Source organism: Apiospora hydei, assembly GCF_038363865.1.
Source record: "Apiospora hydei strain CBS 114990 chromosome Unknown utg000004l_segment0_segment0, whole genome shotgun sequence".
Taxonomy (NCBI): Eukaryota; Fungi; Ascomycota; class Sordariomycetes; order Amphisphaeriales; family Apiosporaceae; genus Apiospora; species Apiospora hydei.
The window spans coordinates 9,098,472-9,112,525 of NW_027117363.1; the positions used below are offsets into that span (position 1 = coordinate 9,098,472).

Below are 14,054 nucleotides of genomic sequence, written 5' to 3' on the forward strand. Positions count from 1 at the left end.
CATAAAATCCTAATTCCCGTAATTGCTGATCTTGAGCTGTACTATTCATCTATGGAATGCAAGGCAGCTTTTGAGCAAGCCAGAGTGTCCTTGAGAGCGCCCATGAGATGTATTGAGATCTCGCCTTGCTTGTTGCTTTAGAATAAGGGGGTCTCAGGGGTAAAAAGCTTGGAACGTTGTCATTATCGTTGTTGCCGCTACCACCGTTACCTCCACCATTGCTTCCATTGCTACCACCACCGCCTCAACCCCAGACCAACTTCCAGTCATCTGGACCCGAGCCGATGCTCCTCTTCACAGTCTCCTCAATACATAAAGGTCCCGGGCCTTACTCCCCCACGTCGTCGAAGAAGGCGCGGTGCATCTCGTTATTGACCCAGAACCCCCACGTCGTCAATGAGGGGCGTCGCCCCGAAAGCGCCGGGGAGGGTGCGCGCCCAGAAGGCCGAAATCCGGACCCGGGTAGCGTAAAGGTGTTCTCCCGGCGTGTTCATAGTACTGACGCCTTCCTCCTCGGGTTAGTGACAAGGTCGAGGTAGACGCAGCCGCGGTAGTCCATGCGGCCCGTGACGCCTTCTTGTGCTTAGACCTCCTCCTCAACGGTCTCATGCGCGTCAGGGAACACATTCGGGTCGTTGGAGTTGCTGCAGGATACGTTGATAGGGAGGATGCGATCTGCGGCTTCTGACTTGACGAACTCTTTCCAGACCACCGTCTGGACCTCGTTAGGGAGGCGGGAAAACTGCGCCACTCAGGGAACGAAGATGATGTGATTAAATTTTGCGACGCCTGTCAGGCCAGAGATGCAGATGTGCTTAAGAGCGAAACGAAAGAGCCTATATCTCACTATGAATAACGACAAGGCTGCATTAACCGAGCGTGAAATGGCAGAGAAGCAAAAAAGTCGATTCAGGTCTGATGATACATAGGCTAGAAAAGGTCAAACGGGCTTTTGGGACTTGAAGAGGGGAAATGTTGTTACCAGATCGGGCAACGCCTTTAAGTCAGTGATTCGTAAGGCTGCTGCTTATTGTGGGCAGCAGTTGTTCTTAAGTATGAGAGAAATAGAAGGATCCTGGGAGCTGGGTTGTTGTCTTCAATAAATATTATCCTTCTGGGAATAGTTTCCCAAGTGACTACTCACTCATCGTAACAATAACCTTTCCTCAGTCAAGCCGTACCTTATCCCCTCCTCGATTTCACCAACCTGTCGAGGGCCTTACTCGGCAGAATTCCCGGGTACACATGCCCTGCGCTGGCTCACCTCTGACTGTAAAGAATGCTTGCGAACGTATTTGATTCTCTGCTTGGAGCAGTTCCCCGGCTCTTTGCCAGGGTCTAAGCAGCAGGGGCTCTTGGCTGGAATTAAAGAAAGGAATCCCAAGCAAGAGAAGCTTAGTGCTGAACCAAATAGATTGCCCATCGTGATGCTGACCCCCCCTAGACATCAGAATGTCTTCTTCGACATCACCTAGACCCACCATATCATATGCTCCTCCAGATCATATTCATCCTCATCCTCGCTGCCATACCAATCATCCCCGTCCTCCTCGTCCCAATCCAGCCACCCCGCCTCGCCCTCCTCGTCGCCCGGCCCCCGCACCAGCTTCGCCTTCCGGATATCGAGGTGCTCCGGCCCCTTATCCTCGATATCGTCAAAGAAGCAGCGCTGCATCTCCTCGTTTAGAACAAACCCGCCCAACCACCCGTCCGCCGAAAACGCCCGCGGCAGCGTGTTCCGCAGCGCCGGCGAGGCCTTGCCGTAGCTGTCGTCGTAGTACGCGGCCGCTGTGCCGTTCCCGCCCACCCAGACTCCTCCTCTCCCCAACCCCTGCACTCCCTCCATATAATCTTCCTCCTCATCCTCCGAGGAGGTCCGAAAGTCCTCAAAGACCAGATTGCGGATCCGCCCCAACACATCCCCCGACAGCGCGGCCGACGTGTTCCGCAGCACCGGCGGTCGCCGGTCCAGAATCCGTTTCAGGTCGGCGTGGTCGAGCGGGACCCGCTGGTACTTGAGCGCGCCGAACGCGTCCACCGACAGGGCGCGCAGCCCGTAGCTCTGCTGGACCCAGGGGGCCCAGGCCCACTGGTCGAAGAACAGGAAGCGGTCGCTCTCGAGGTCGAGGTAGACGCAGCCGCGGGGCTGGTACACCCCACTACTATTATTACTCTCCGCCGCCATCATCTCCGCCTCGGTGCCCGCGTATTCGACGAGGTCGCTCGCCCGCCGGCAGATGAGGAGCTCCGTGTGCGTGGCCCAGTCCTGCTCGGGGCCCCAGATGGGCCGGGAGGGGAACCGGCACTGCGACCAGCTCCGGGGGCCCTGGAGGTCCTCGGCGTCGTCCAGCCAGAAGGGGAGGATCGACGGCACCGGGGCGGGCAGCTCGAACAGGTTGATGCGCGTCTTGTAGTGCCGCAGCGCCACGGCGCGGGACTGGACGTTGACAGTCAGGAGGGGACTGATGAGCCGCTTGAGCGGCAAGAAGTGCAGCGTCGCGCGGCGCCGCTCGCCGTCCTCGTCGATTTCTTGCGTTGTGTGCACGACGACGGCGCGGCTGGAGGCTTCGGCGTGGGCGAATTCCTTCCAGACCATGATCTGGAGCTCTGCTGGGAGGCGTGGGAAGTACGGGAACGTTGGTGCGGCCATTGTGAATAATTATTGCTGGCTGAAATATTGTAGTCCACTGGCGATATCGTATATAACGGCTTGTAGGTGTGACTGGGCGGGTGTTGGCGAGGGTTATGAATAGTCCTCTTGGCTCGTTGACAGTTTAATGAGGAGGAAAAGCTACGTTTCAAGGCATGAGTTCAGCGCTCTAGGATATATACATATTGAATTTTAACATTGTGCCATTGAAAAAGCATTTCCAATGCGGAGAAACATGGATCGAAACCGATGCGAAACTGCCAGACTGACCCATATCTACGCCAACGGTTGTCTTTTTTAACTTTGATTCACCCACGTGAAGAGGAAATATTCACAGCGGCAATCGTTTTGTTATCCCAAGACAGCAACGGGTTTGGGTCCAATCAGATATGCCATTCGGCTTTTCCGCAAACGAGCCTGGTTGCCATCTTCGCTAGTTTGTAGAGTGAATTTATGCAAATAGAAGTATCACCCACCCCACCATGATTATACGCATTGTTCACGGAGACGTGGAAGATTACGTGTAACGAAGGAGATGAAGTCATTGGCAAGCCGTGGGGACTAGCATCACGAGATGTTAGGCCGTAGGCGAATCATGACTGAATTAGTTTCACATGATAAGAGTATTGCTTAATTTGTTTGTGTTCAATAAGTACGCCTCTAGATACTCAAATATGCTACCCAACCCCTCGCCCCTTCTCTAGATCTTCTAAGTAGTCCATGCTTTGGGGGCGCAAGTCTTTCACCGATTTACCAAGCGTCGTAGCGGAGGGAAAACGTCCCAGGTGAAGCCGCGGACCAAGTTAGTAGACAGCATGTATGTGCTCTTTCCCATGTCGCCACGATGGGAGGATAACCAGGTTCCCGTCGGCCAATAAAATTCCCTGTCGTGTTGGCTTGCCCGTGGGAGTAAGTACCTATGGCTTGCACCAATCCAAGTCTCGGTTGGGAACACGACAGCGAATTGGAGGGAGTGAGCTCCTAGAGCAGCAGAAATAGTTGACAGACAAAACGGCCTCGATTCGTCCCTCAGCTCCAAGGATCTAGCGCAATTGCTTCTTCGTAGAAATGCTCTGAAGCCGATACGAATTCCGTCTTGACCTGCCGGATCTGAAGGTGCTCGGCGCCATTGTTGTCGATATCATCGTTGATGGTCCTAAACATGTCGTCCGAGATGGGGAAGCTCCATATAGTGCCCTCCGGACCCAGGGCCTTGGGGCAGAGTTTGCGAAAGGGTCTGGGCTCGACCAGGGCGCGCCCGTCTTTGGTCCTTCTCCCATCAGGGTTGTCGGCGAACACCAAGTGGCGTACCTTGTCGAGGAAGTCATCAGATAGGCCTTCCGAGAAGTGCTGCAATGGGGCAGGGCGGCGGCGCGCCAGAATGTCCTTGAGGTCGAACGGGGTCCCGTGGTACTTGAAATCCAACAAGGCATCGGACAGTGCTCGTAGGCCATAGGCCTTTAAACTCGGGGGGTTCACCGCAACACCAATCTAAGAAGCGATCGGTCGCCAGATCCAGGTAGACGCAGCCACGATGGGCCGCCGGGTCGACCCGTTCTTCGTTCCATACATCTGACGCCGCGGATGTGGTCATGTGGTCTAGGTCATTGACCCTTATCACGCGCTTGTACCACTCCGGGTGCTTGGGAAATATACAGTTCCGCCTTTCTCTCGGTGACCATTCCAAGTCGCGCTCGGGGTACGGCCTGACCCACGAGTCCTTCCGCGCTTCTCGCGCCCTGGTTTCTTTGGGCTCCCTATCGTCGCCCGCAAGATCGTAATAGAAGGGCGATTCCTGCTCAAAGAGCTCGATGCGCGTCCGGTAGTGCCCTAGAGCCACGGCGCGAGACTGGCTACTGATCGAGAGGAGAGGGCTGACGAGGCACCTGGAAGGTAAGATGCGCAATCCTTGAGGTGCTGGTATATTGGCTTTGTAAAGTTCATACCATTCATCATCGCTTATGCCACTATAGTAGACAACAAACACAACTCGGTTGTCTCTCTCGATTTGGATGTATTGCTCCCAAATCAAAATTTGTATCTCCGCAGGGAATCGGGAGAATTGGGGAAAGGCCTGAGGTGCGATGGACAAAGGGGCCATCTCGCTGAGGCTGTTAATTTTAGGAGATGGTGCAGTTTCCGGCGACATCATTCCACTCGTCAATCAATCTTTTGTTAGGTATGTGATTGTGTTTGATGTGTTGTTTTCCTACATTGAGTGGCGTCCGACTGAGGAGGAGGAGAAGACCAAGAACAAGAAGAAATAGTGGTGAGTAGAAACCAAAGTGTGATGGAGGACTTTCGACTACTCTGATTCTATGCCCGCAGTTTGATTATTCACGTTACATGCGACGGTTATATACTAAACATTAGGAGGTATGACGTGTAACCGTCGTTCTCAAGTTATAGTCATACCAGGATTTAGGTTCGCAACTCTTTTGGTTGAGAACCAAACAAACGCCCGCTTCTGACGTGTCTGTATCCAGAAAATAGAAGACGGTATGTACTCCGACGACTCTGGATTATTTCATGCAACACGAAGAGAAGACCGGACGATGAACACCAAGATCCCTCGATGAGTCAATGCAAGAAGTTTCGACGGGGGAGCAGTGCAGAGACGAGCAGCGTGATATCCCATGTATTGCTTCCATTACCTCAACGCCCACTCACAGACTCAACAACAGGGCTAGACGCAAGTTACATCATTCCCCCTCACCCAAAAACAAACCCCCTTTCTGCCAGCCAAGGTTCATCGTCGCTAGATATGCTCTGTATCTTCTCTTTCAACCACCAGCGCACTCTCCAAGCCTCTGCGAGAGGGCCCAGTCAAAACAAACGAAACGAATAGAGTGAAAAACGTGGAAAGGATTGAAAAAGCTACTACTACTGGAAAGTGTCGTGTGAACGGGTATCATGTGTACGCGAAAGAAAAAAGAAAGAAAGAGAAAAAGTAAACGTATTCCAGCCCATGCCGCCGTCCTTCAATGTTTCTCGCTCGCTATCCTTTTTTCGACAATAGGTATCTCCGCTACTGTGCGTTTGCAGTCATTCTCCGCCTCTTCTTTTCTTCGTTCACGCCTTTGGCCCATCGTCATCGTCCGTATCCACTCCAAACAAGCCGTGTGTTTGCTGCCCACCATATAACAAAACCGCCGACAGCACTCCCTCCTTCATTCTCCTGGACACCTGCTGATGGGAGAAGAGAGACTAAACGAAACAGGTAACACTGATCGCTGACATGCTTTGGGCCTTCATCCATTCATACCACGTGAACAATATAACAATGACGCTAGATCCTCCCAATGCTTGCTCGATACGCAAATGAAAATGCCCTTGATAGCCCGTCCCAGTAAACCCTCATAGTATAGGTTTTGTCCCTGATCATTGCCAGAGATGACGAAGTCTCTCGTCCCAATCCTGTTCGACCAACGCCCACCGAGGCGGGGGTACAGTACGCATGGTGTTGCGGCTGAATATATGATCTTGCCGAGTCGGCCAGCAGGCCGGGACTCGTCTCCACGAACCTTATATATGCTCGGTACTTCTTCGTCCGAGACACATGTAATATAATGACGTTGCCGTGCTTCGTCATGCAGGAGGTTGTCGGTACTCTCCAGGAAGTCGTCGTTCCTCCCCATCATCCCCGCCTTCCTAAGCAGCGGTACTGTCAACCGAAACCTCCCTCCTCCGATGCTCCAGCTTGAGCACCGGCACGCGCCCAATCTCCCCATACCACCACCGCCCCCACCAGCGCGCGCACTGTTATTACCGCTGCTCATCGCCTGCCCGTCCCGCAGGTCCTCCCAATGCCTCCGCAACGTCTCCTCCCCACGACGAGCTCGAACCCGGCCAGAAAGCAAAAACTAATCTCGAGCCGCGCCAGCTCGACCTCGCTGACGCCCCCCACCCGCGCGACCTTGGCGTGCGGGTACGACAGGTCCTCGAGCGCCTTCATGGCGACGCGCAGGCCCGCCAGTAACAAACGGTGGCAGTTGCGGCGCGTCACGGGGATGGCGCGCTCGTCGACGGCCAGCCGGAAAATGTACAGGGACGTCGCGAGATACACGGCCGTGCTCATGGGGCAGAAGCGGTGCATTCGTAGTAGGTAGTCCTCGATGCTGATCGGCGGCGGGGCTTTGCTGTAGAACTTGCGCGTGATGGCGCTGTGCTGCAGGTTCAGCGGCTGCGAGTTGGCGCCGATGACGACGTAGGGCTCAGGGGTCGCGGGCGGCGGCGGGGCGAGGTGGGCGTGTGTCGTAGCTTGACGCCGTCGATGGGGGCTTGGGGTGAGAAGAAGGGCGATGTCGTGGTGGAGGCCTTGGCGGCAGCGGCGGCGGCGGCCGCTGCTGCTGCTTGATCTTGCGCCTGGGCTTGCTGCTGTAGCCGCAACAGGCTCCTCTCGGAATGCACGCGCACGATGTCGGCCTTTTCCTTAGCGAAGCCGCGCATGTGGGGGATCGTGGGGCTCGTCGGCGGCGGCGTCGGGGGTATGTCGCCGGTCACGCGCACCAGGGCCTCGATGCCACCCGAGAGCAGCTTGAGGGCCGCGATCGGGCTGAGCTTGAACAGGTCCTGCGACGAGATGCTCGGGGCATGGTGCAGGGGCGGCGGCGTGCGCGCCTGGCCGATCAGTCGCGGGTCGTCGGAGGGTATGGGCGCCGGCGGCGGGGAGGTCGGCGTCGCTTCTTTGGGGGTTCTTCGGACGGGCCTAGAGCGTCTCCGGGCGCATTGTCGTTGGACATGACGCCTGTATCAGGCGCAGTCGTTTTCGGGAGTATGTTGTGTTGTTCGCCAACCTGCCTGTTACCGGCAGTTGGACTCGATATGTATCTATCGGGATAATTCGCTTCTCGCTAAAATCGTCTTGATTGTTGAATCCCTTTGCAATGCTCGCCTTCCATCAATACTTTTCGTTCCGAATTTATTAGGTCGGGGTTCGAGAGGGAGGCGAATAAAAAAAAGTCGATCGACGTTGGCGCGGGACCCTAGGGTAAAGTGGGTGGGTTTTCGTCTCGTTTCGTTTTCGTCGTCGTCAAGTCAAGAGTGGCTACCGTAGCGACTGAGGCCTGGGGTGCGCGACGAGCCTCATATCAAGATCATGTAGAACAAAGCACATGATTATTTCCCCCACGTCACGGTCGTCCGAAGTTGCACACACGCGCGCGCACACACTACGCAAACATACAACGGGTACGAAGAGGAGTACAGTGGGCAGGATAGATTGGAGGGGCGCGGGAAGGAACAGGAAGGGGGAAATTGGCGCCTAAATACGTGTGTCGATGGGTAAGTCGCAATAGGTAGGGCGCAGTGTTGTTTGTGTATCACAAAAGCGATCGATCAGGAGCGAGGTTTCTGTTACGTTGTAGTTTTTGCCTCTCTCTGCTGTCTTTGCCTCCCTGCTTTTAATGTTTCTGTTGCTCGGGTGGTGCAAGTGATGCAGGTGGTGCCAATGTGGGATGTTCAGCATGCGTAGGCGTGGGATGAGCTCTCGGCGGGTCGGGTTGCCTTCATCTCATTAGAAGTGAGGGGTAGCAGAAGGAGATGGCCTGGAGGATTGGAGGAGGACTGGAGGACAAAGACCGGGGACCAGAAGGGGGACCAGACGAGATGGGGACGAGTCATGGTTCGCAGTTCCGCCTGCCAGATGGGATCAGAAATCGATCGAGAAGACTCATAATACCTCAGGTCGCTATTGGGGAGAGTGCATTATATGGATGGAGCTTGTTGCTGCACGCCGTTCTTTATGGCCTACTTGCATCGTACCATACCATCTTTCTTTTTCGGATCGGGTCGCCTGGACGGAAAGAAGGAGAGCAAGAAAGCTGGGCAGCGCGGGATAGTGGAGGGCTCGAGGGCTCGATTAATGGATTTAGTGGATGGATGCGTGCGCGCGTGCAGCAGGCCCAGCAGGCCACTGGCACCAAGCAAGCACCTGTAAAACGCATGGCCAATGCCCGCTGGCTAATAGCGAGGCGGGAGAAGCGTCCCGGGCGCCTTTGCATTTGTTTTGTTCGGATCGCTTAGATCAGGCACTTGCAACTTGCGTGGGATCGACAGTGTACCCCGCCATCAGTCCAGTGATCTAGACTCTCTCGGTCACCTGCGGGCTTGTAGCTATCTGACTTGCTGGCCTGGACTGTTGTTTGCCTAGCTAGCTGTTGGACTTGAGGTATCACGAAACAGCACCACTGTATTTGCCATGTACTTACCTAGGCAAACGTCTACCAATGCAGAAAACATTCGAGTCTCTTTCGATTCAGCAATCTCGAGATAATAAGCGGATCTACATAAGCACATGCGGACTTACCCCAGAAAAATAACATTGGCAAACATGGGCTCTTGAGAAAGACGGGAAAAAGAAACCCCCAATTCCCCCAAATCTCGGGATCCCTGGCCGGCGGCCCTCGACTTTCAGGGTCCCCTTGGGCCTTCCCTCTAGCCAAGTCAATACGGGACAAGCGCCTGCAGATTTGAAGGGCTCGTGACCGCGACCAATATCCACCACTGCAGCCCAATCTAGTATCTGACAGCCCAGGGGTCTTCGTCTTAGCTGGGCTAGAGGACATATCGGAATTGCAATTGTGGTGAGGGATGTTTTCATTGGTGGTGGACGGAAAGTCAGCACAACGTCTGATTGTGCTTGGGCCGGCAATAGTCCCTGGCCAATATCTAGATTAAATTCCATCCAGGCTCGAGGCGCTGGACCTCAGCAATGCTTCTCACGGATATTTAAACCCGTAATATACAATAAGATTCCGAATTAGAAAAGTGAGAAGCCATATGTACCTTTTTTCTGCATGCCAAAAATGTATCTGGGCTCCGTCTCCCAAAGAAGCAAAAAGGCAAACACTCGTGCTGCACTAGCCGCGAATCGAACGCGGGGCCCATCGATGGCAACGATGGATTTTACCACTAAACCACTAGTGCTGGAAGGTACAATGAATTCGCCGATATAAAACTAGTTGCTATTGGTTTTTAAGAAGTGCAAATTATTGTAGCATTTCCTTATCACAGCCGCGACGATATGATGAATGCGTGTCTACTTATCTAGAGGCCTTCCAAAGCCTTGTGCAGCCCACGTAGCAACCAACTATTGAAATACCGCGAAATGACAAAAACAGAAAGACATGATGATTTTAACATATTTGGCAATGAATGAAAAGCTTCTACATCTTGAACTGTCGCACCCACAAAACAGCGTCAGAGGTTTCGATTGCCAGTAACGGGATGAGGGTCCAACATTAGTCCTTCTCATTGTAAAGTGACCTGGTAACTCAGTTGTAGTTGCAAAGCCATGAGGGTTTCTTCCCTGGGATTGCGTGTGTAAATCTTATCGTAGCCAGGAAACAGGCACTCCCGTATACTCAAAAGACATTCTGTATATATACCAGCTAGCAATGCAGTACTATCCCAGTTATTCAAATAGGTATGAAGGTATCCAATCCCCCACAGCCCACCTCAGCACCCCGAAACCACCTTACAATCCAGCACCGCACTCGTCCCGCCCCGGACCGCCTCGATCGCCTGCTTCAGCACCCCCTCCAGCTCCTCCGTCTTCTCGACCTTGGCCGCGAACAGCTCCCCGCCCGCCGCCGCCTTGGCGATGCCCGAAAAGTCCGGCACCGGGTCGAACGAGATGTTGATCTCCTCGTTGGTCGCCTTGGAGCCCAGGCCCTCGGGGTGCACCAGCATCATGGACTTCCGGGGCGCGTTCCAGCCTGTGAGTTGCGCAGAGGCTAGTGTTAGCGTCCGTCGTAGCTTGGGGTCGTAGCTTGGGAAGGAGAAGTTGAAGAAGGAATGAGAGAGGGAGAGAGATATGTACCTTTGTTGTTCAACACAATAGTCAAAACCGGAATCCCATACCGCCTAGAAATCCAATACACGCTCCCCGGCACACTGAACAAAAACGTCCCGTCCCCCACAATCTGCACCACGAACTGGCCCTTCCCCTGCCCGCCCGCGAGCGCATCGCTCGCCAGCTTGAGCCCCAGCGCGCCCCCGCCCGACCAGCCCAGCCCGCCGCCGCCGCAGTTGATCCACGACCCCGGCAGCTCCGGCTGCAAGTTGTCGTGCACGAAGCCCGTGTTGGTCACGGCCTCGATCGCCCAGATGGTGTCGCGCGGCACCAGCCCCTGAGCGTCCGGCACAGGTATCCCGTCCCAAACGCCCCCTCCGCGGTGGGCTTCGTCCGCGCCGCGATCTCCTCGAGCTTATGCGCGTGCGCCGCGACGAGCGCATCCCAGGTCTTGGCGGCGGCATCGCCGTTGGTCTGCGCGCTGAGCGCCGGCGTCGACTTGAGGTGCGCCGTCACCTGCTCGACCGACGTCAGGGCGTCGGCGCGGTACCGGTGCTGCGCGGGCACGTAGAACAGCGGCATCATCTGCTTGAGCGGGTCGACGTCGATGTGGAACACTTGAGCATCCGCAGCGGGCTTGCACTGCGTCGGGATCCAGGGCACATCGCAGTCGAGGATCACGATGACGTCGGCCTCGCGGATCTCGGCGTCGACGCCAAAGCGCAGGCCGAGCCAGCCCGGGTGTGTGGCGGGGAAGCACATGTCGCTGCCGCCCGTGTCGAGCACCCGCAGTCCCTTGACGGTGTTGGCGAGCTCCACCAATGCCGGCGGGACCTTGTGGTTGCGCCCCGAGTAGCCCGTGATGAGAAGGGGCTTCTTCGCCGATACCAGCGCCTCGGCGATCTGGCTGACCGCCCGGGACGGGAGCCCACCAAGCTCAACGCGGTCCCAGACGCCCTGCTCGAGATGGTAGGGCTCAATGTCCTCCTCCATGACCTCGCGCGCGCCGATGAGGTAGACGGGTCCCTGGGGGTCGCTGGTGGCGAACTGGAGGGCGCGGTTGACCATCTGCTTGATGTTGCGTCCGGTCTTGACCTCGGCCGAGTAGCGGCAGTACTGGCCGATGATCTGCTTCTGGTCGGGCACGTCCTGGATCCAGTGGATGTACTCGGTGCGGGAGCCGCGCATCTCGCCCTCGAGCGTGAAGGGGCTCATGCCGGCGAAGACCAGGACGGGCGCCCGCCCCGTGCTGGCGTTGTGCACCGCGGCGCCCAGCCCCTGCGTGCCGACGTCCACGTGCACGATGACGACCTGCGGCTTCCCGGTGAGACGCGCGTAGCCGTCGGCCATGGACATGGCTACCATCTACAATACGCAGAAGAAAGACATAAAGACGTTAGTGTGTCACTCGAACGAGACGGGTACGGGCACAAGGGTCGGGTTCCACAGAGGGAGGGGGGCAGGCGCATCTACCTCATTGGGACATGTTATGATCCGGGGAAACTGGCCGCCTTTCTCGTTTTGCCCCTTTACCATGGCCTCGATGATACTAGGATGGTCCGAGCCCAGGTTGACGAAGCAATGCGTCACGCCGGCCTCCCATATTGCCTCGAAGAAAGCAAAAGATGCCGTATACATATTGTAGGGTGGTGTGGTGGAAGAAGAAAAATACTGGTGACTACTATTAGGTTTGGGTTCTAGGGATGATGTGAAGTCCTGTCGTGGCCCGCGAGATCTCAGGTAGCTCCGTCGTGGAAGGCGGGTAGATTGTGATAGAGTTGGAAATGTATAAGTAGGAGTATGTATAGGAGATGGAGGTCTGTTAAACCGAAGGGACCGAGATGAGCCGCGATGTATGAGGGGACCTGCATGGTCAAAGGGAGGAGAAGAGCCGAGCCCGGCATGTTTATCCCAGTTCTGGCCGAAGCAGTGCACATCCCACTGCAGGAGCAGCAGCAGCAGCAGCGATAAGCTCCGATGGGGCAGTAGTAGGGCTAATCCGGGGCGTGAGTGTGTATGGCTCAGCAAAGCAAGCAAGCCACCCCTGGCACCATGGCCAATACCAAGTCCAGCACCACTACCCCGCGGCGCGGGCTGTAGTGACAATCTGTCATGTCTCGGCCACCACCGCGCCCTTACGTCGCTCGCGGCCGCGATGTCGCTGCTAAAAGAAGAACCGTGACGGCCAGGCGCGGGCGCTGATAGGGCAGCGGACCATGGGCTACGAGTCGCCGGTGCAGTAGCGGGGGCTGCGGATCTGCGCCTTACCCCAAACTGTCGTGGATTGTGACCAGAGTGGATCGTGTTGGTGAGGAGATGGGCTGGAGGCGGTGGTTTAGGGCGTGGGGTAGCACTCGCACCCCAATGTTTTGGCGGGGTAGTAGCAGATAGGTAATGCCGGTAGCCTCCACGGCTGCTAGCAGTGCATTCATTCTCAGCGTGTTCGTCCGTCAACGTCGGCGCCTGCAGGAGTTGGGACCACGAGGTTTGTCAAGCGGGGTTGAGCCGGGTAAGGGATTCGGAAGTGGAATATTGATAGACTGCCAAACTGCCGCTTCGTGTTGCACCCTTCAATCGTTGAAATCTGAATTGCAACATTCATGTTGGTTTGTGACCAAGCAGGCAAGGCAAGCGTTGAACTTGGGAAACGCTTGATTGGGTAGCAGCTTCCTCGGCAACTGCATCCTGGTCTACGGTACATAATTACATGCCATTCAACACCACCATCACGGTTATTTCTGCAACCCAACATCCCATTCACGCTTGGGGTATCAAACCCCTATTCGCCAATTAGCTCAGGAACATCATGGGTTGGATATTACCACAACCGCAGCACACGATCCTACCATTGTTTGGGGTCCTTGGGTTTGGCTCGAGACCTATTAGACTTTGATAGTGGTGCAGGCCATCCCACCAACCCCCAAGTTTTCGGGTCGTCCAAATGATGATCTTGGCAGATCACAACTTCATCTTTCCCAGGTCAACATGAGACAAGTAAGCAGCTACTGGCAAGTAAACAGTCATGTGCAGATGATTTGGCTCTTGCGCACGTCGGCATTTACGTAACTCGTGACATGACAAGACGACGATGCGCTTAGGATCGGCTCCATTGGGAAAAGCACGGAGCCGGAGCTGAAGCGGAACCAAGAGCCTCACGCTCTGAGCCGTTGTGCCGGTAGACTGCTTATCTCCGTACTTCCATACCTTACTCAAGTGATGGCAAGGCTCATATGATATGTTCCAGGATGTCTGCATTACTGTGGCTGCAATTCATTGCGATTCGGTGGAAGGGTGATCCTGACTTACACTCTCATCCAATAGCTGGCAACTCATCCTACCCAGAAAGAAATGGCATCAACTCCGACAGACCCGAATATTCAGCTGAGCAATGATGGAACAAATCGCCCTTGATGACCTCCGGTCTTGTCAAATGCCAGTTTCTTGCTATCTCTGAACTCATTTGAGATAACAATTCGAAGCGTAGCAACGAAGTTGGTTCGGGAGGCTATGGATCGGTTTAAACCCACTACCGCTTGGCACTCACCGCTTTGCGCTTAACCGACCTTGCGCCACACAGCGACACAAGCCTCTCCAGATGTCGCCTTTTTG

The 14,054-nt window shown here is 55.4% G+C and overlaps 4 protein-coding genes across 4 annotated transcripts; all 4 read right to left on the reverse strand.

The window, feature by feature from the left end:
- Window positions 1-1,471: 1,471 nt before the first annotated feature.
- Window positions 1,472-2,650, reverse strand: PG997_005315 (uncharacterized protein; the record flags this gene model as incomplete). Its single annotated transcript, XM_066809630.1, has 1 exon — window positions 1,472-2,650. The coding sequence occupies one exon, from the start codon at window positions 2,648-2,650 to the stop codon at window positions 1,472-1,474; it is 1,179 nt and encodes a 392-aa protein (XP_066673248.1).
- A 1,029-nt stretch (window positions 2,651-3,679) lies between these two features.
- PG997_005316 (uncharacterized protein) lies at window positions 3,680-4,799 on the reverse strand (the record flags this gene model as incomplete). The annotated part of the gene is made up of 2 exons (XM_066809631.1): window positions 3,680-4,092; window positions 4,184-4,799. The coding sequence occupies 2 exons, from the start codon at window positions 4,797-4,799 to the stop codon at window positions 3,680-3,682; spliced, it is 1,029 nt and encodes a 342-aa protein (XP_066673249.1).
- A 1,626-nt stretch (window positions 4,800-6,425) lies between these two features.
- On the reverse strand, window positions 6,426-7,392 carry PG997_005317 (cyclin; the record flags this gene model as incomplete). Its single annotated transcript, XM_066809632.1, has 3 exons — window positions 6,426-6,813; window positions 6,858-7,205; window positions 7,355-7,392. The coding sequence occupies 3 exons, from the start codon at window positions 7,390-7,392 to the stop codon at window positions 6,426-6,428; spliced, it is 774 nt and encodes a 257-aa protein (XP_066673250.1).
- A 2,716-nt stretch (window positions 7,393-10,108) lies between these two features.
- PG997_005318 (uncharacterized protein) lies at window positions 10,109-11,801 on the reverse strand (the record flags this gene model as incomplete). Its single annotated transcript, XM_066809633.1, has 3 exons — window positions 10,109-10,368; window positions 10,473-10,782; window positions 10,881-11,801. The coding sequence occupies 3 exons, from the start codon at window positions 11,799-11,801 to the stop codon at window positions 10,109-10,111; spliced, it is 1,491 nt and encodes a 496-aa protein (XP_066673251.1).
- Between the last annotated feature and the right edge of the window lie 2,253 nt (window positions 11,802-14,054).